Source organism: Canis lupus, chromosome 23 (genome assembly GCF_048164855.1).
Source record: "Canis lupus baileyi chromosome 23, mCanLup2.hap1, whole genome shotgun sequence".
Taxonomy (NCBI): domain Eukaryota; kingdom Metazoa; phylum Chordata; class Mammalia; order Carnivora; family Canidae; genus Canis; species Canis lupus.
In genome coordinates, this window is record NC_132860.1 from 22,595,809 (window position 1) to 22,616,437 (window position 20,629).

The window sequence follows — 20,629 nt, forward strand, 5'->3', positions numbered from 1 at the left end:
AAATGTGGACTTTTCCTACTCTGGTCCACCAGGCCATTCTTCCACTTTTAAACTTGAACAATTTGGACTTGGAAAGTTGAGGAAGTCTTTATGACTACATACCTGTGTCTATCTATAGCAATTTTCCCTTTCTGTATGGGTATGTATGACTATCTTCCTCTACACATGGATGAGTCTGTTTATGCATCTTTAGGCATCTGTATGCTTCTATGCATGTCCATAGCTGTGTGTGCAGTGTGCTGAATATCTGTGTCTATCAATGTGAATCTTTGACTGTATGACGTTGTGTATGTGTGCAACACTGTTTGAGGCTATGTATACATGTTTTTGGATATGTGAGCATAGTATCTGAGCTTATGGTTCTATGCATGCAACTATGATTCTCTATCTCTAAATTGACATATGCATGTGGTATGTGTATGTGCTCATGTATGTACCGTAGGTGAGACAGGGAAATCGTACACACAGATAGTTCCTTTTTTTTTTTTTTTTTGCAAAAGAAACAAAGCCAAACCTCAGATGGGGGTATGTGGGAGTAGCCATTTTATTGACAGATCTTCTACCCATGGCCAATGGTCTATTCTTCAGTGAAGAAAGCATTGTTTGGTTTCTCCTGTTCCAGGGCCTTTCCTGGTTGGAAGCAGCAGAAGAGGTAGAAGAGAGAGATGATGTGGTCAAATGGATCATCAGGCAGGTAACAAGCAAAAAAGTAGGCATGGTGGTTAGAATCCATGGGATCTCTTGAGCTTGCGAATAGCAGCGCTGGTGTCCCCCTCAGTAGCAATGAGTGCTTGCAGATTGGCATGGTGGTTCCCAAATCCCATGGCCTGAAGAGATTCCATTTGCTGGCTGAAACGAATCTCAGGGGCTTGCAGAAGATGAGAAGGGTCTCCAGCTAAGGACTGTAGACTCTGCAGGCCTGTTCCAGATTTGTGGCAGCATTCAGGACCTTTGGGTTCAGCAATATCTGGCACATCCCAGGCCCAGGGCACTGTATCAGGGTGGCTACAGCTGGGTGCAGGAAGCCAACCCAGGCCCCAAAGGTAGGGTGCAACCCAGGGTAGAAGAACAGGAGCTTCTGTGGCTAAGAGTTGCAGACCTTGTTCGATCTGTAATATTGCTTGTGATGCTTTAGGGTTGGCTAGGGCTATAAGCATGTCGGAAAGCTGTGTCTGCTGTAGGAATGTGGGCAGCTGCTGCCTATACTGTTCACTCAGCTGGGGCATACTTATGAACAACATCATCTGGGCTGCCAAGTACGGGTTGTTCAAAAGCAACTGCATCATACTTCCGGTGATTTGGGATTTGGTCTGCTCATCTGAAGGCTGGAGGTCATCCTCTAATTTCTGGTCAGAGCTATCTAGAGAGATGGTGGCATCTATGTCCTCTGTCTGGGGCTGCTGAGTGAGCTCTATGCTGGGTAAGGCTGGTACCCTAGCCGGCTGCTGAATGGGACAGGTAGGACTCGGGCCCTTGGTGGAGATAGTGGTGGTATGGGTACTGGGAGTATGGTTCACCTTGTTGGGGGTAACACTGGCCGAGGTGATGGAGGATAAACCATGAGAACTAGTATAGATGACTCGGGTTGTAGGGAGCTGTGGAAGCTGGTCCTGCCGTTCCTGGGGTGGTGGTGGAGATGGAGGCGAGGACTGAAGTTGTTGCAAAACTTGTCCTTCCAGGAGAGCTGGGAAAGGGTTGCCCCCAAAAAGATCTTGTGAACTGTTGAGCATTTGGTCATTGCAATCAACATAACTCTGACCCAAGGCATTATCCCCACCTGGCAATGTCTCTAAGCCCAGGTGTGACTGTGGGTTCAGTGGATGCTCAAGAATCTGCTCAGGTTGCTGGATCTGCATTATCTCTTGAATCATGGCAAGGTTTCTGGCCAGCTCCAGAGTCTGCCATAGAATGTCAGAATTGTCAAGGATGTAGGAGACTTCTGGGCTCTGCTGCATCAGTTGTTGCATGTCTGGGTGTTCTGAGATGAACTGTCTCACGAGGTCTGTGTTAGATAGAAGCTGCTGGATACTAGGATTCTGTAGCATCTGTGCTATGTACTCTGGACCACTCACTTCCAGATCCTGGGAATGCACTTTGGGAGCATCAGGCTCCACAAGGAGGGCTGATTCCAATGGGGTGTGACTCACACCCGCAGGTTGGTATACCCCATTGGTGTTTCCTTCAGTGTTTCTGACCTGGTGGCAGGGCTCTTTGGTCGACAGGTTCCGGGAGGAATGTGCTAGGGATCTGGAGCTGCGTTTGGACTTGATGACCAAGTGAATGGTGTGGCCATCTAGGATGCCCCTCTGGCTCAGTGTGTCATGGTCTTTGAGAAGGCGGCCCATGAAGACCAACACTAATTGGTCCATTTGGCACTTAAAGTGGGTGGATAGCTTCTCCTTGAACTGCCTCACCGAGGTGTCATCAGCTATCATAAAATCTTCCTGCTTGCCTGCTGTCTTCACTATCACTCGGGTGACACTCGAAGAAATGTTCTTGTCTGCAGGCATACCTGAAGAATGCCCACTCTGGGCCATCTTGGGTGTTCCAGAGATGACATGCGGCATGGACCTCAGTGGGAAGGCAGATGGTGAGCAGGTGGAAACCGGGGCAGAAGGGGTGAGGGCAGAGGAGTGTTTCTGCTGGCCCCCGTCTCAGTTGTTGTGTTCTCAAGCCAAAGGCTAGTTTCCTTGTTGCTGAGAAAGGGATGAGTGACCAGGCTGGGGCCAGGTATTTTATGATGTTATACCCCCCACCCCAGTTCTCCAGATGTGGCCTAGCTGAGGCCTGTCGTGGCTACTGATTCATAGTTGGTACTAGGTGGGCTAAGTAAAGATGACTCCACCCAGGGCTGCCCCTCCCTTCTGCCCCACCCACCAAAACCATAACTTCTTCAAAAAAGGGATATTGTGAAGTCAACTCTAGTCTCACAGTCTCTGTCAGGGAGTCATATTTGTGTATGTGTGGGGGTGGCGTCACCAGATCTTCATAATAAAATAAAACAAGGTCATTTTCCAGAAAATGGAGGTCAGGTTCTCAGGATGAAACTATTAAAAAAAAAAAAAAAAAAAAAAAGACCAGATTGCTTATGTGAGATGTGTGCTTCTCTGTGGTGCTGTGTGGGTCCCTGTTGAGACGGCAGGCTTGTTATAATGATATATATATATCATTATATAACTATATATATATAGTTTGTTGAAACCATAGATAAAACTGCATACCTGGAAGAATGGAATCTCTCCTGTAAGAGGGATCTTACTACTTTTGTTAGAGATCTCAAAAAAGTAAGGCCTTACAAAGGAAAAGGGAACAAGAACAAAGTTCACAAGTGGAAGAGGAGGTCATGGTCCTCTCTGACTCTAGGTTTAGTGATTCTGGACTTAAGTGAGAGTGCTCTCATGTGGAGAAAGATTTCCTCTATCCTAAAAGCAGGAGCAAGGCTAGCTGGGGAGGCTTTCTGAGGAGCATTTCAAATTAAAGGTGAGTGAGCCCTTACTGGCAAAGTATTTTTTATTCACTTATCACTTGGTCTTTTCTACACATCATTTTAGCAGAACTTTTAGAAAAATTTGTTTCAATGTCTTAGCCCAGTCTTTAGTGCCCACCTTTGTGTCAAAGCATTAGAAAGAGAGAGGTCTATAAATCAAGAGGTGACGGTAGAAGAGATTCATAGTGAAATACCTAACAGGACAGATTTAGGCAACTAAACCAGATTCTTAGTTCCATGCAGATTTGGAGGATAGTGCTTGATCTTATTTGCATAGTAGATGAATTTTCTGTTAGTCGATGTGTTAAAATGTGTACTTATGTCTATGTAGATGGAAATATCATACATATGAATAAGAACCCATATGTCTGATTGGATGTATATTTGTGAATGTTTGTATATGCAGAAGTGTAAACATAAGACAATGTGTATGAAGTAATCTGGTACCCTCTGGGTGACTGAAGACTTTGGGGTCTGAAATTTTGAACATTCCATCCAACTTCATGGAAGGGAGTTGAATCACACAGATAGGTAAGTAACAGATGTGGAATGTTTGGGTCTCTATGTTCTCAGTGTGTTGAAGATGAGCAAAGAAATTACAGACGGCTTGCCAGGGGACTTCCTGTGTCACACCAAAGGATTCTCTATTGAGAATATCTAGACCACCAGCTCAGTCCATGTCAAACCCTCCTCATCCTCAGCCATATAGCTGCTCACTTCCTAGAATGGGACTCAGACCTAAGTCCCTCACTGAATTTCACTCAAAGTGAGATGATTCAGGACAGTGAATCATTGATTTTCATACCAAGACACTGGCCTCTGTCTTCCCAGGTACCCTACAGGAAGCTGAGGATAATGACCATTCTAATGACCAGTTGCCCTAGGTCTCTGCACTGAGACCAGAGGCTCTCAACTTAAGACTTACTATGCTAAGCCTTGTTAATGGAATTTTATAGTTGTCAGAGCTGGATTCACAGTTTTCAAAACACAGAATAGATTTGTTTTAAAAATTGGAGTGTAGCTCCTACAATTCTGGGATTCTAGTAAAGAGGTGTTTGTTAGTTTTAGTATTTGTTTCCCAATGAAATCCCAATCTAATTTACTGAGGCCTTTATTAAAAAGAACTTTAATGTGATGATTGAGTTATTAATTCTACAGAATTATCAACTATAAAGATATAATCGACATTTTCCAATCAGTATACTGATGGCCTTTTTGGAGGGTGATTCATCTGAAGGGTGAGGAAGACATGCTTCTCCCAATACTCTGCCCCCCCACCCCGGGTCTCAGGGCCTGGAAGTTTTGTTGGGAATGACAGGATTTGGTTCAGTAGAAAGCCAAGAGACCTTTCTAGCTGGCCTGTGCTTCAGTGTCCGGAAGCTGAGGTCATAATAGACCAGGTAACCATCATTATAGACATAAAGCTTATGATCCAAGGGAGAGTAATTGATGCCATGCAGGGTTTCCAGCATCTTATCCAGCAGGATGCTGAGATGGTGCTCCCGCCCTGTGGTGGTATCGAAAGCATAGAAGATCTCCTCTTGGCGGGTGCTCAGTGGGCGTATGGCATAGAGCACTCCACAGGCCATGAAGGCTCCTGACAAAGCTGGCTTAAACTGGCTGGTGTGCCAGGTTTTCTCCACTTCTAAGTTGCTGGTATTGAGACGACTCACAACCAGGTTGCCTTTGCTTTCCTCAGTGGCGTAAAGGACCCACAGCCCCTTCTCATCACCAGCAAAATCTATGTCTTTCCAGGACACACCAGCATAGGAGAAGCGGTTGTTGTGGGTGGCGCTGGGCAATGGGCGTTGTAGCACCAGGGTGTTGGAGGAAAGATTCACCTTGGCAATGTCATGTGTGCCATAGTAATTAAAGTACATGAAGTTTTCATACACAGTATTACCACTGCCATCACCATAGCCCATTGTCCACTCCTTATAGTTCTTCATCAGTACCAGGTCATCATAGGACTTGTACAGCCGGTAGGAGTCAAAGTACCTAGGCCAAGCACCACACCAGAATCATCAGGGTACACAATGCCAATAAAAATGAACAGACTAGTGTTCTAATTAATAGTGGGAGCTTTGGAATCAGACAGAACTGATTTGTAATCTTTCTTCTTTTACTTACAACATACTGTGACAAAAAATAACTGTAAGAAAATCAGTAACAGTAATAACAGTGACATCAAACTCAATAATGCCTCATGGACACTGTGCATGCATTATCTCATTTAATTATAGTGAAAACACCAGAAGGTAGTTTGTATTCCCACAGATTAGGAGACCGGGTCTCAAAAAGAGACCTAAATAATTTGCTAAATAATTTGTTGAAAGTCTCTCACCTCATAATTAAAATCCATAAAAAGAATACCAAAAGAGGGCAGCCTGGGTGGCTCAACGGTTTAGCGCCACCTTCGGCCCAGGGCTTGGTTCTGGAGACCTGGGATCGAGTCCCTGCATGGAGCCTGCTTCTCCCTCTGCCTGTGTCTCTGCCTCAATCTCTCTCTCTCTCTGTCTGTCTCTCATGAATAAATAAATAAAATCTTTTAAAAAAAAAGAATACCAAAAGAATCTATCTCATTGATTGTTAGGACTGACCAAAATAATGTGAATAAAACAATTAGTAGAATATTCATCTCAAAGTAAGCAATCAAGGAATAGTTATTATTCTTTTCTTCTTTATGGAGACTTTCTGTACCCTTGACTCCACTGCTTTCCTCCTGCTCTTGAGACACCAGTGTCCTGTGACCAAACATAGTTCGAGAGCTGAAGTTGGGGAGATCTATACTCATGAGGCCACTTTGGAAAGTACTTTAAATTATCCCTGAATTATGAGTATTGTCACAGCTTAACATTGGACAACAAGTCCTGCCTTATAAAGAGATATTTTGAAAGGATTTAAAAAGCAAAGTCATGTAAATGTGCTTCATATGATACAAAGTACCTGTAGGAATTGGGATCAATATTATAAGTAACACTAATCTGTCTGAGATGAGCTTCCACTGAGACTCTTCAGGTTCAAGCCATGTTCATCCTTCCCTCCCATGATCTCCTGCTCAGCTGGATTTTTCTCATACTCCTACACGTCCTGACTTTAAAAACCCTGCCTGTGCACTGAGCCTAGCTACCTAGACAGGCTGCCAGTTTATTGAAGGGCTCATTTGTCTACTCATGGATTTAGTTAGCAATTCTTTCATCTAAAAAACATCTATCAGCACCTACTATGCTGTTCACACTTTGCTATGGAATCTCACATGATATTCTTACAATTTAACTATCCTTACTTTCTAGATGGCTAGAGTGGTTCTGAGACATGAATGCATTTCTCCAGACTCATTTAGCTTAAGTGCTGAGATTTAAACTCAGCTCCGTTTGAGTCCATCTCTCAAGTATGGTCAAGCTCATCCTGTAAACATCTTTTAGGAAGAAGGTAGGATTCTGAAGCCAGGCGGGGAAGAATTTGCTCTTGAGATTAGATCAGGCTACAGATAGAACCAGTTTCGTTTATGATGGGATTAGAAATTTCAGACAGTGGGTTTTTGAGGTAGCTCAGGGCCATCTGGGCCATCCTTAATCCTGAAAGGAGGTCTAGGAAGTGACCTGTCTGGCCTAGGCCAAGGTTGTCCAGGGGCATACCTAAAATGGAGAGAGGAAGCTCGGCTGGGGCCATAAAGAACCCTGTTAGGGTAATGTGGAGAACATTTGGAATGAAACTGGTTGCAAAATGGAAACCATCTTGAACTCACCTATCATCTGAACTCAGAGGGGCCACCCAGTAGAGGAAAGAATCTGGATTGGGTCCTGAGTCTCGACCCCAGACACCTGCCTTGTGGGAGGAGCCTCTCCAGTTGAGTTGCACCACAAAGGGTCTGCTGACTTTCTGCAGGCCTCTGTGGGCACAAGAACCTAGAGAAGAGAGCAGCCAAGGTAGAAACCGGAGTGAAACACACAACCTCCAGGGAGAGGATAATGAAAGTGTGATATCCATGCGTGCATTTCAGCATGTGTCCATCTACCTGAGGGCATGTACAGGTATATAAGCAGGCGTGACTTTGTGCGAATACAGGACAGTGCACATGTCTGATTATAAGTGTGTTTCTATCTATCTGTGTATACTAGCATGTCTGTATGTGAGAGTCTGCATCCCTTAGTGATGTACCATGCAAGGAAACAAAAGATTCATCCTATACCAAGACCTTTACTGTCCAACCCTGCATACCATAGCCAATCCTACATTCCCAAACTCTGTCTTTGGGGAGGTGAGATCTTAAGAATTCAGTGATGCCTCACCAGGTGGCAGGGGTGGACCAGAGTCCTCTTGCCTCTTCGTCCTCTCACACTCACTTAGCCGGCCCTCAAGGACATCCACCTTCTGGCGGAAAGCACAGAGGCTACGTTGGTCAGAGTCAGCCAGAAGCTTGAGTGTGAGGCTGGCATTAGCCACCTATGGAAACGAGATGTCAAGGATATAAGTCACAAACTGTTCTTAAGACCTGAAGTGAGGCTCCCATATTACTCAGCTCAGTGTCGCTTTTCTCCAGAAGTAAGTGATTTTGGAAATCATCAAATTTATGAGATTAAATAAGAGAGGATGCCATGAAGGGAAGAGGGATTCTCTAATCTATCCACGTACTTGGCTCTGGAGTTGAGAGAGGAGGTTCTCAGCCTCACAAACTTCTCCTTTGGCCATAAGTTGGTCCACCAACTTCCGTGCTCCCTCCAGTTCGAGGCGTAGCAGGCTGTAGTTTGGGGTCTCCTAGGAGGAAGCAAAGGCAATGGGATTCCCGGCCTTCAGGGCACGGTTTATTTCCCGGACCTGGTTATCCTAACCTTCAATGGTGTGTGCCTACTCGCCAACCCGGGTGCGGGGCATGGACAGGCAGTTCCCTCAAACTTCAAGACCTATAGCTCTTTTCTTCTATTCACAGTCTCCCAGTTCCAGTTCCACACAGCCAACAAAATACTCTCAGATCCATACATTCTTTTATTCCATTAATAACCTCAAGTAAGTATTAGTGTTATCTCCATCTCACAAATGAGGACATTCATGTCCCTCTGTTCACTGCAGGGAAAATAACTGTTTCCCGGGTATGCCTAGACTCTGTCTCCCCCTTCCTGGTTACAGCCACACCTCAGGGGTGTCTTGGTGAGTGAATGAATGGACAGACTCCTAGTTTCCAGGCCCTCTCCCATCAACCTTCCCCAGGGCTCCACGAGTGGCCATTCCAAAAAGCAACTGCTCACATCACATGCTGAATGTCATATTTCCATTCACTCAACCTTACAGTGTAAGCACAGCTCACCAGCTTGACCCACAAGTCTCTCCAGATATTGCCCCTATTTTAACTCAACTCCAGATCTTTTCTGTCTCCCTTATACTGGTCATCCCACTTCCTTCTTCTTTTCCTATGACGTATTCCCATCTCCCACTGCACCTATACCCATGAATTGGCCTCTTAGTGGAGGAAGCACATCCTACACAAGCTTCTCTGTACTGTGACTGCCACTGAGAATCCCAAGAATAGTACCTAATTTTTCCTTCATACTCAGGATTCATCTCAAAGATGAGGGCTATGCTTCACTCAGCAATTTCTCTTCCACCTTGGCTCATCCTCATGCTGCATCCAGGAGAGAATGTGCCTGTATAACTGCTGGCCCTGGCCCACAGCTCCAGTGCTCACCCTGGATAGCCCCTGATTGTACTTGTCCATGAGTTCCTGGGCTATACTCTGTAGCTGCTCCAGCTGCTTCAGTGGAATGAGATTGTTGGACAGGTGAACTATACAGTGGCACAGGCCATCTTCATCCTCAGAACCTGGCACACTTTTCACCAGCTGCAAAAGCAAGACCATCATACATTAAGCATAATCAAACATGCTGGGGCAACAATGTACTGTTTAGGAACATGAAGCAGAAGAGCTGACCCTCCTTTGGAGTGTCAGAGAAGAGCTCTCTTTGCACAGGAGATTGTTCATGACTGTCTGGGTTCCTTTCTGCCATGAGTTTGAGCGACTCTTCCCTTGACTTCCCAGAACCGAAGCAGAGCCCCCTTCCAGCTCCTAGCAGTAGGGCCTCCCTCACTCTACCTTATATTCTGGCTGGCTCTGGCCGCAGTTCACAGAGCTGGGAGTAAACTCTTCCTCAAGGCTCTGTGGAGAAGAAGAAAGCTGCTCTGAAAAGAAGTCCCTAGGGAACCAGTTTAGGGGCTACAGTACTTCTACTCTGGAGAATAGTATATTACCACAAGTTCACTTTGTCTCGAAACAGCAAGAACAGAGTTCCAAATTGTCAAAGAAAGGAGATGGATGTTAGTAGCACCATGAGGCACCAGACTGATATTTAGCATTCACAAGAATGTGACAACATATGACTTCAATTCTTCTTCTTCTTCTTTTCTTTTTTTTTTTAGGTGAAAAACTAGAGGTACTGAGAGTTTAAAAAAAGAATCAGCTGGGGTTCTTACAGATTCTTCAAGAATCAAGATATGTGACTCCTGTCCTTCTCTGAATAGTCCCACATGTAGCTTCTCTGGTCCTGGGAATTAATTTGGCTATGTCTTCAGTCTGCAACCCCAGCCCAGTGGTTTAGTTTCTGGGGATGATGAAGCAGAGGGCACATGCCTATAATAGCCCAGGCTGGCCTCCCTCAGCTCCAGCATCCTTCACACAGGAAAAGGGTGGCAGATTTCTGCAGAAAGTGAGGCCTCATAGAAGAGCAGGGTGGACAGCCCAGAAATCCTCCTCTCTAACCTTCATCCTTGTTTTCCCTCTCTCACTCAATGCTTACCCAAGCCCAGCAACAGTCAGAGTTGACTGGGTATCCCATCCTTGTTCCAGACATCCCTAGGCCTCTCCACCTTCACTCTCTCTCAGAACCTGGGGCTTCTTGATACAGATCAGAATGGTGAGGGAAGCCAGTCCAAAACCCAGAACCACCTCCCCACCTGATTGAGATCTCCCCACCCCCAGTCTGTACCTGAGGCTGTCCTGGGAGCACCAGGAGCAGCAGCAGTAAGGGTACTGTGAGGGCCAGGGCAGGCTGCATCTTGTTTCTGCTATAGAAGGGGAACAAGACCTTTGAGTCCTCCTAGCCTTTTATCTCCAGTCCAAGTGAATGGTCTCAGTAGGAGGGATACAGATTTCAACACCTGAAAGGACTGAGCGCATGAGAGGGGTGGGGAGGGGACGGGGTGGGGCGTGGGAGAAGAGGCTGTGACACTCTTGTGCTTCCAGAAATGAGGTGGAAGTGACTTTTTTACATGAACAGGATCTCTCTCATCTGTCCTCAAGCTGAGATATATCCTCATCCTGCTGGGTTCTCCTGTCCAAACAGAATAAGGCAAACCTGAGACAGGCTGTGGGGGCCTTGGGATGGGTCCCTTTCAGGAGGGTTTACGGTCTTTCTCTCAACATGAATACTCTAGAGTACTCCTCTGATATTTAGTAACTCCATCTGATCCATCTCTAGGACAAAAGCCATTTTGGTAACCAAGGGCCCTTGGAGGAAGACCAAGCTGTATACCTGGAGGGACTGTGCGGCCCTGTGCTGGCTTGTTCTGCCGCATGCCCTCCCCACACCTAGAAGTCTGTCTTTTTCACTGTTCTAAGCACTCCAAAGGTTTCCATCTCATCCCACTATTCAAATGTTTCTCCTAATCCCAGCTCCTGATGCCAACAGCCTCCACTGCCTGTCCTTCAAGAAGGCCCCCCTGGCCAGTATCTTCTTGTTAAGCCTCTGGTCCTCTGGGCTCTTGCCTAGGGTACCCCAAAGAAAAGGAAGAGCTGGTTCCTGGGTCATAGCTCAGTGTTCCTAGTGCCAGACACTCAAAACTGTTCTTTCTTCTTCCACTATGTCTCTTGAGTACTTCCCAGGCAGCAGTGAGTTTTAAACCCTCCAAATACCTAAGGACATGTCAGATTTCCTATGAAGACTGCATTTTCCCCATTTTTCCATTGAGCAATTTGTATCCTTTGGTATTTCCTACTTGTCATTGCTCCCCCAGTTCAGATATCATAGGCATTTAGCATAAAGGCCATTTGCTAATGCATCCCCTCCTTTAGAGCCCTTTGCCCAACACATGATACCCAGTAGAGAGAAGCATATGAAGTCTCTACTTCTCCTTTTAGGGAAGGGGTTGGAGAGCTTAAATGAACATATGACTCCAGGAAGACACACCTTGAGTTCCATTGGGCAATCTTTGATGAAAGATTATACCCTCATCTTGTTTTACAGATTTTCACCTTCTGACTCCTTGCTTGAGGCCTGGTATCCACTCTCCATCAACTCCTCTGGCCTAGCCTTGCCATAGCCATGGGTCCAGGGGAGCCACAGAGGTTAGGGAGGTATGAGAGTTGGGCACCCTAAGCTGCATGGAGCAAGAAGCATCTCCAGAATCACTGTCCACAGGTGGGTGTTACTAGAACTTTATGGAAGGAAGGATGGAGAGGAGAAAGCATGCAAGAACACAGAGCATGAAGCATGACAACTGGTGCTAGGGTCATCTTCCTGTTTTGCCAACTCAACCTGGTGATTGGAACTAGTTGGGAAAGCATAGAAAAGCTAGGCTTGTGAGCAGAGAGGGGAAATAGTTCAGGCAGGTAGCATGGGGCAGTCCACTGTCTTCCCTCCCAGAGCCAGCAGCTTTTCCAAGATTGAGGTATGAATCAGCCAGGTCAGAAGCTGTGTCAACATAACTCTGGGAAATGAACAAGGGGTAGTGGAAGGGGAAGTGGGTGGGCGGGGGGGTGGGGTGACTGGGTGATGGTCACTGAGGGGGGCACTTGGCAGGATGAGCACTGGGTGTTATACTATATGTTGGCAAATTGAACTCCAATAAATTTTTTTAAATAATAAAAAAAGAAAAAAATACAAAAAAAAGTTGTGTCAAGTTTCCAGAGCTATGTTCTCTTTTATTCATATTGTACCATTTCCTCAGCCCCTTCTGTTTTCACCCCTTCAGCAAACATGGAGTTCCTGCTTAGTATCTCTCTTTCTCTCTCTCTCTCTCTCTCTCTCTCTCTCTCACACACACACACACACACACACACACACACACACCGAAGGCCCTACACAAAGCCATCTTTCACTTAATTTGGTGCTGGCTGGGCAGAGTGATGGAGAAAGATGAGATTTTGATCTCCAGGTTGTGTCCTGGGCCTCCCTGTTTGCCACAGTCCAGGTCCAACATGTTCTATGTGTGTGATACGTAACTGTGGGGATGAATACATAGTTAGAAAAACCAGAAAAACTCTAGCCACACTAGGCACAGGCCAGAAGAGGTGAGTTCAGTATGCCTTCTGTTCATTCAATGAAACAAGGTTGGGGTGACCAGAGCGCCACCTATTGGCAGATAATGAAGATACCTTCTTTAGCATTCTGGGCAGAGGAGCCTCACAGCACCATTTAGCCATCTGAGGGCACATCCTGCAGCAAACAGGTGCTCATTCACTGCCACGGGAGGCCCTCTCGGGGCCCACATCCCTTACTGCCCTTGCCCACCAGAGCCGAAGCAAGTACCGGAGCCTCTGAGCAATCTGCTGGGTACGTACTCCATAGACCACAGGATTAAGGGCAGGTGGCACCACCACATAGAGGTTAGCCAGGAGGATGTGGATATGACTGGGCACTGTGTGGCGGCCAAAACGGTGAGCCAGGAAAGAGAAGAGGGCAGGGGTGTAGAAAAGAGTGATGACGCTGGCATGCGCCCCACAGGTACCCAAGGCTTTGCAGCGGGCACCATGGGATGGCAGGCGACATACAGCACGGAGAATGAGGGCATAGGAAGCAGCAATGAGCCCTAAGTCCAGGGCTGGAGACAGCAATGTGGTGGCCAAGCCATACCAAACGTTGGGGCGTGTGTCGCCACATGCCAGCCGAGCCACACCCATGTGTTCGCAGTAGGTGTGGGGGAGCTCCCGCTGCCCACAGTAAGGCAGTCTCTGGAGCAAGGCCACTGGAGGTGCCATGACACAGGCACCACGGGTCACTGCGGCTACTGCCACTATGCCCACCACACGCTGGGTAAGCAGTGCCCCATAGCGCAGAGGCTGACAGATGGCCACATAGCGGTCTATGGCCATGGCCAGGAGCACTGAAGACTCAGCAATGAAGGTCACATGGGTTACAAAGAGCTGGGCTAGGCAGGCTGCGAAGGAGATCTCCCCTGACAGGCCCCAGAGCACAGCCAGAGCTTTGGGCACTGTGGATGTGGCCAGAACCAAGTCCGCGGCTGCCAGAAGCCCCAGCAGCTGGTACATGGGTGTCTGAAGTGTCTTGTCAGTGGCTACCAGCCCCAAGAGAAGGGCATTCCCTGCCAAAGCAGCCATGTACAGCAGACACACAGGCACTGAAAGCCAGGCATGCAAGGTCTGCAGTCCTGGCACCCCCAACAGGACAAAAGGCCCAGGCCCAGAGGTGAGCACAGTCTGGTTGAGAACAGGCAGTGCAGGATCCAGTTCCATCTCCTCGTTCACCCTGGTTCTGTCCCTGCAGGGTATGAATGAGGCCTGTGAGAAGCAATCACCAGTTCCCCAGAGATTTTAGGTAGGTGGTGATGAGGGTCAGGACTTTGGGTGCTACAGCATTTGCTGAGAGCCATATGCTGACCTGTGGATTCCCTAGCTACCTGTGGATTTGCTAATGTTCCCATAAAATGAATGAAGGAATTTGGTTTCTTACAGGTCAACAGGCTTACTACAGGTCACACATTTAGTAAATAAAACTAGGATTTGAATCAAAACTCATCTGACTAAAAAACTACAGTCTTCTGACAGTCTTCTCTGGGTGGAATGTCTCCTAATCAGCCCAGGCACAGAAGAGCATTGGAATATGCTTTTCCTGATAGCCTGTGCAGGAAGTTACTCATGTCACCCAAGCCTAATCTCACCAATATTCTCCATGTTTCATCCACCCCAATGAAGCTGTAAGTAGGAAGGTTGGAGATGTGGAAGGGCTATTTTTCCTTTCATTCACTGACAGATGCTCAGACAAAACTTGTCTTCCAAAGTCCTTCTCCAGAATCCACTTTATTAGCTCATCTACTCTCCCAAACAGTCTTTTCCTTCCAATTTATCTGGTATCTTGTCCCAGCTGCCCATGGCTTTGACATTCCTCCCTCCAGCTCTATTCATCATACTTCAAAGTAACTGGGTCATGAAAATTCATTCATTCCTTCTTTGACCAGTGTAAACGCTCATCCCCTGACTCAGCTTTGTTGCTCTTTTTCCTTCTGTTCTTTGTCCATTGACAGACCCATTGGGTTCTGAAGAATTCAGTCTGGAAGAGCTCTGATTACCCAGAGAACAAGGCAGAGCATGGAGGCTGGGCTGCAATGGAAGGGAATGGGATCAGATGCCACTATGGCAGTGCAGGTAAAAATCATGGACTTGGATAGCTTTACTTCTCAGCTTTAGGTGAATAAGGAACAGCCTACAGAAAAAGGTTTAAGCTATACTGTGCTTTCCACAGTCTACCTGAAGACCACAGCTATGTCCACGAACTCATGACATATTGTATTTAGTATTTTGAGCTATTCCAGAGAGTGAGGAACCCAGGGCAGGTGAGCAGAGAATAGGGTGGCACCAGGGAAAGCTATCAATCATCCCACAGTCTGTGTCTGCTCCAGGCTTCTCTGCAGCACTTCCTCCTGGGCCTTCTCTCACACCCCCATGTTTTGACTCCTGCAGAGAAGAATCAGTAATAAATGAGGATAGACTTTCCCAAATAAAAATCTGATTGGTTTAGAAACCAGATCTTCCTTCTGAAGAATAAGGCTATGCCAACTATTGGGTTCTGGTATTGCCTCTCTTACAATAGGGCCAGGCCCTCTGGGCTCCTCTGAACACTGAGAACACCCTTTCAGGATTAACAAGATAGGCCCAGCCTTTCCAAGGAAAGAAAGATGAAAACTCCCTTAGGCCTGAGAACGTCACTCCCAAGACCACAGAGCAAATATAACCTATAGAAGGCAGGGGCCCCATAAGAAAGTCCTGTACTCAGGTGTGGGCCCTGCCAGCATACTTCAGAATAGCAAAATTCCAGGGAAATTGCTCCATATGGCCCATGTCCACAGTTCACACCTCTGCTCCTTCTACTTCCTCTCATAGTCTAAGTGAAGGGGAAGAGGACGAGGCTGAGAACCTTCCTCCCAACCTCAAGCTTCAAGCTCTGCTGTGTCTGGCTGTAGACAGAGGAGCGGCTTCTCATCTTCCCCTGCCCGCTCTGCTCTCTGCCAGGTCTCTCACCTCATCTCCAGGCCTCCACACCTCAGTGTCCTCTCAGGGTCAGGGGTTCACAAGGGACATGCTGACGGAGGTGGCAGTGGGATTGCCATTCCCCCTGACTCCTGGGCAGGAGACTGTGTCTCTGAGCCACAGCCTGGAGCCCTGGAGCTGCTCCTACCTGCCGATGCACGCAGCCATCACCGTCCATGCCCCTTTCTGTGATCAGGAAACCAATGCACAGTGAGGCTTGGGTCACACACAGCTGGGACAAGGAATAAGGTCTCCTGGATCCTAGTCCAGGACCCTTTCCTGCCTGGGAAGTCTTTGCCTTGTTCCCAGCAGACAGCACTTTTCCTCTTGGCAGGAGAAGCTACTCTGCCACTCACACAGATTCAGCAGCTCATCTGACCTGGGATCCCCCCACTCTGAGGGGGTCCTTGTTCTGACTCCATTCACACAGGCATGCTGTCTTGCTGGCATGAGTCACTGGGGGCACTGGGACACACACACCTGCATGAACCAGACACAGACTCAGACTCACCTTGATCCATCTGTGGCCTCGCCCCCGTGGGTTCCAAGCCAGAGCCTGTGTCCTCCCTCTTCCTGTGCTGATGATCCTTCTCACGCTGCCTGCTTCTCCTCAGAGTGGCTCACAGACTGTGTCCTGCCTAAGGGGCTGGGGGCACAAGTGTTCCGTCCAGGGAGGAGCAGAACAAGGAATGTATTAAATGCAGCTGGAAGCAGTCACACAGAAAGAAGGCAGAGGGGAAGAGTTCGGGAACTGAACTCTGGCAGCATGTGTTCAGTCCCAGCTTTGTCATATGATTTGGAGTGAACGGATTAAGCACTTTGGCCGTTGGTTTAATCAGAATTCATGATCCTCATGCTCTCTGTGGAGGTAGGAGTGAGAGGGAAGCCAGGCACAACGATCCACTTGTTGCCATGTACTCCCCCTTTAGCATAGTGGTTAAGATTTGGAGTGAGCTCCATGGCCACAGTATATGGTTCAGACCCTAGTCTGCCACCTACCAGCTGTGGGACTTTGCACAAGATATTCAACCTCTCTATGCCTTTATTTCCTTTACATATATTGAGGTAAGAATAAATGCACCTGCTTTACAGGAATCATGGAGCCAAGAAAAGTAGATTAAATACAAAATTCCCAAATAAAATAGAGAATATCTTTTAATCTCTCTTCCTTGGTTCCCAACCTGTACCTTCCACATATTTCTGACCCAGAAACAGTGACAAGCAAGTATGACACTTCACTCCAGTTTTCAAACTTAACAGCCACAACTGGCCTCCACCCATGCTCTCCCTGGCACCCCAGAGCTGTTCTCTGAAAATGAGTCTAAACACCACATTTCTATCAGGACAAAGTATTTCTGAAGGATTCACAGGAGGGCTGGCACTGCTATCAGGACTTTCAGTACTTGGCTCACTATGAGATGAATCCAGGTAGGGCAAGGAAGATGAGCTTTTCAAGAGCCCTCAGACCCTGTGTACATGACACTGATCTTGGCTGAGGAATTCCTACTGCTGATGGGTCAGGAGTTCTCACCTCTCTGCTGGGGAGATGGGATTAATGATGAAGAGACGTCCAGCCTCCATCTATGCAGTGCTGCTCCAGTCCCTGCTGCTCCAGCCTGTCCATTCAGTAGTTAGGGCATCAGTGATCTGAGGACTCTGAAGGTACTCTCAGGCAAGCCTTGGGGAGAGCAGGTGTGGGCAGGAAGAATTTATGGGTCTCTTCTCAGGGCATCAGGTGGGGCATGGACCTTGTGTCCCTGGTGGGATTGAGAACCTGTGAGTCTCAGCTGTGCACTATTAATGAGGGATCTGCAACAGTCTGCAGTCATCTCTGCTGACTCTCTTAGTCCCCCCAGGTTTCCATGCCTCATGGACTCAGAGCCCTGGAAAGGAAGAGACCAAGCAGGGAGGTCTCTGTAGAGCCCTGGGTGGGGCACAGCAGACTCAGATGGAGACATGCTTCCTGCTGCACAATAACAACCCCAGCTGCCACCTAGACATGGACAGTCCTCATTACTTAGCACTGTTTCTGCCCCCTAGCCCGATATACAGACAAAGCAGTGTGGGGGAAGAGCCTGGGCTGTTGAATCAGGCAAACATGGGATAGATTCCACTGTTAAACAGACTAGAGCAAGTGTCTTATTCTTTGAGCTATTTTTTTTTCTTTTATACAATGACAATTCATGGACCTTCCCCAAGAGGTGGTGTGAAGAGTAGAGCAGCAAACCGGAGCACCAGCAGGGTGTTTGAGCCTGGGAGAGCTGACACATTACTCAGCTTACAGTGTCAGCTTACAGTGTGTGGCTTACAGTGTCAGCTTAAGGACAAACTCTGGCTATCTGAGATGCCTGCGGGACCCACATGGGGTAGCTACTGGACCCTCATAGTAGACAGTATTTCACAAATCTTCCCTCTCTCAAAAATGCCCTGCCTTCCATTTATCAGGGCAGAAGAGGATGTGATAACACCAGATATTTCAAAATATGTCCCCCACAGTTTATATTTGTTTTTAGACCTAGTTTGAATGACTTGTTCCGTATTTACACTGTCACAGAACAAACCTACTGGTTTCCAAAAAACAACAAAAACATCCTTATTACTATAGTAATCATGTGTTTCAATATTCTAGAACAGTCCAATAAACTCTTCTCATGACTGGCCTTTCCCTTGCAGAGAGTGTGTGGATACACTGGGCAGGAGCATGTGAGAGCAGTGGCTGAGATATGGTCCAGAGACAGAAACAGCAAGTCCACTTTGCAAACATGACAATTGATTCCTAGGAGTTCCAAGTGAGGAATCCATCCTGTACTGTGGTTTGTCAGAGTATGTGCCTAAGCAGGCTGCCCATTTTACAATGACCACATAACATCACATGTTTAGGGACTTGTTAGTGATACAGAAGCCAACTCACAAAACAAATAAAGCTGGAAAAGTATATTTCATTTGCTCTTGAAGAATGCACAGATATTGGGGAAGCCTGAGTGGCTCAGTGGTTGAGCGTCTGCCTTTGGCTCAGGGGATGATCCCAGTCCCACATCAGGCTCCTTGTAGGGAACCTATTTCTCCCTCTGCCTATGTCTCTGCCTCTCTCTGTGTCTCTCATGAATAAATAAATAAAATCTTAAAAAAATAGACCTTTTAGAGACACATTTGCCTACTGCTAAGGGTAGAAATGCAGAACCTAAGCAAACAATACGCCAAAAAATGGTTTAGTCATAAATTATTGCTTACAAGTAGCATTGACATCAAGCCAAGTTATGTTAGGTAAATTAAGAAGAAAGATAAAAGTTCATTTGATGCATTAAAACTTTAAATATGATATGCATGGCATGACATGGCTTTAAAGGATATAATGGATTTTACTGTGAGGCTTTCACTCTTCCACTCATAGCTTTTTGTTTAACTATAATTGCAGAATGACAAAATTACACAATGTAATACAAATTTTCGGTAAATACCACAATACACACTTTCAAGAAACAGTATGTACATTTCTGCAAATCTTTCTTTTGTTTCCTCTGTTTATTCTAATAATACTTACATATTATGCCTTTGGATACAATAATAGAAATGAGATTGTGTATTCTATGATTATTTAAAAATGTATTTTTCTAGAAATTTATTTTACAAAAACCTTAATCTACAGTTTTGGGACATTAAAAAAAAGTGGTCCTTCCTCATTGATATTTTGAGAAGAATTTTTCTAGAGGCCTCTCTCTATATGTTCCCATGGAAGTATATCCACCTTCATGATTCAGTCGTTTTCTTCAGCAGAGGAATGAGCTAGGGTAGATCAGTAGATCTTGACTTACTCTAGGTTGTGTCTCCCCAAGTTTATACTTGGAAATAAAATAGTAGGAAGTTAACCTGAATACACACTCATATCACATTCACAATTTTATTTTTATTTTTTTAATAATAAATTTATTTTTTATTGGTCTTCAATTTGCCAACATACAGAATAACACCCAGTGCTCATCCACAAATATGACACTAACAGAAATAAGGCACATATTCATATATCCATTTGTTTGACTTCTATAACTATCTCTTAATTAGTTTAAAAGAGAAAGCAAAGAATGTGTGAACAGTTATTAACGTTCAAATGTCAAAGAGTATCAAGCTATGGGATAGTTTACAAATCTCATCTACTGATATTCCAATCAGCTTCCTAGATTCACTGAAGATTAGTTTATGAGTTCCCCTATTTCTCACTGCTGAACTCCTACAACTCCCCTGAGCAATGCCATCATCACTATGGATGCTTTCTTCAGCAACCTAGACAAACAGATTTTTGATACACATGGTTTCTCACCTTAGGTTCAGGTGATCCCCTCTGGCTGGCAGGTCCTGTTCGCCTTATTCTTGTGGCTCAACTGTTTTGTGCTCTTTCTTTTTTTTAAACAAAATTCACATTTTATTTAGGTTGAAATAAACTATACAAAATTGATTTTCTTCACCAAAAATAACAGCAATATTTTCTGTATTATTCCTAGATAACCACAAAACACTTATCTTTGTAGGTTTTCCAGGTTTTGTTTATTTTTATTTTTTTATTTTTATTTTTTCAGGTTTTGGTTATAAATCAAGATGAGGCAGTAGATAATAGTCATGGGAAAAGACAGAGGAAAACAGACAAATCAGTTGTCAGTATCCATGGCCTCTGATCCTGTCTTGACCATGAACAGAGGTGTTCAACATACACCTGCTAAAAAGCTTACGAAGACATAGGTGTTCAACATATACTTGTTAAACAGCTCATGAGGATGTAGGCTCAACAAAGGAATGTAAACAGCAACAACCCAATGTGGAACAATGGCAGGTTCTCTCATTCAAACTTTAAGTATAACTTGTTCCTTTAAGTTCGTTTGATAAAGACAAAATCTTTA

The 20,629-nt window shown here is 45.9% G+C and overlaps 1 protein-coding gene and 1 long non-coding RNA gene across 4 annotated transcripts in view; one reads left to right on the forward strand and one right to left on the reverse strand.

Annotated features, from left to right (window-relative positions):
• LOC140614908 (uncharacterized) overlaps window positions 1-18,765 on the forward strand; it is a 32,939-nt gene extending 14,174 nt beyond the window's left edge. Inside the window, exons 3-7 of one of the 3 annotated variants that reach the window (XR_012015630.1) lie at window positions 623-694; window positions 3,894-4,018; window positions 11,722-11,895; window positions 14,738-14,858; window positions 18,414-18,765. This is a non-coding gene — a long non-coding RNA (uncharacterized lncRNA). Of the gene's footprint in view, window positions 1-622; window positions 695-3,092; window positions 3,481-3,893; window positions 4,019-11,721; window positions 11,896-14,737; window positions 14,859-18,413 lie in introns of those variants that run through there. The other 2 variants (XR_012015629.1, XR_012015631.1) reach the window with 2 other exon arrangements.
• Window positions 527-2,848, reverse strand: UBQLNL (ubiquilin like). Its single transcript, XM_072794330.1, has one exon. It carries the CDS (start codon window positions 2,565-2,567, stop codon window positions 723-725), a length of 1,845 nt encoding a protein of 614 aa, XP_072650431.1. The 5' UTR covers window positions 2,568-2,848; the 3' UTR covers window positions 527-722.
• Window positions 18,766-20,629: the final 1,864 nt, after the last annotated feature.

Coding starts and splice junctions, on each gene's coding strand:
- UBQLNL (XM_072794330.1), bottom strand. CDS start 2,567: ATGCCGCATGTCATCTCTGGAACACCCAAGATGGCCCAGAGTGGGCAT.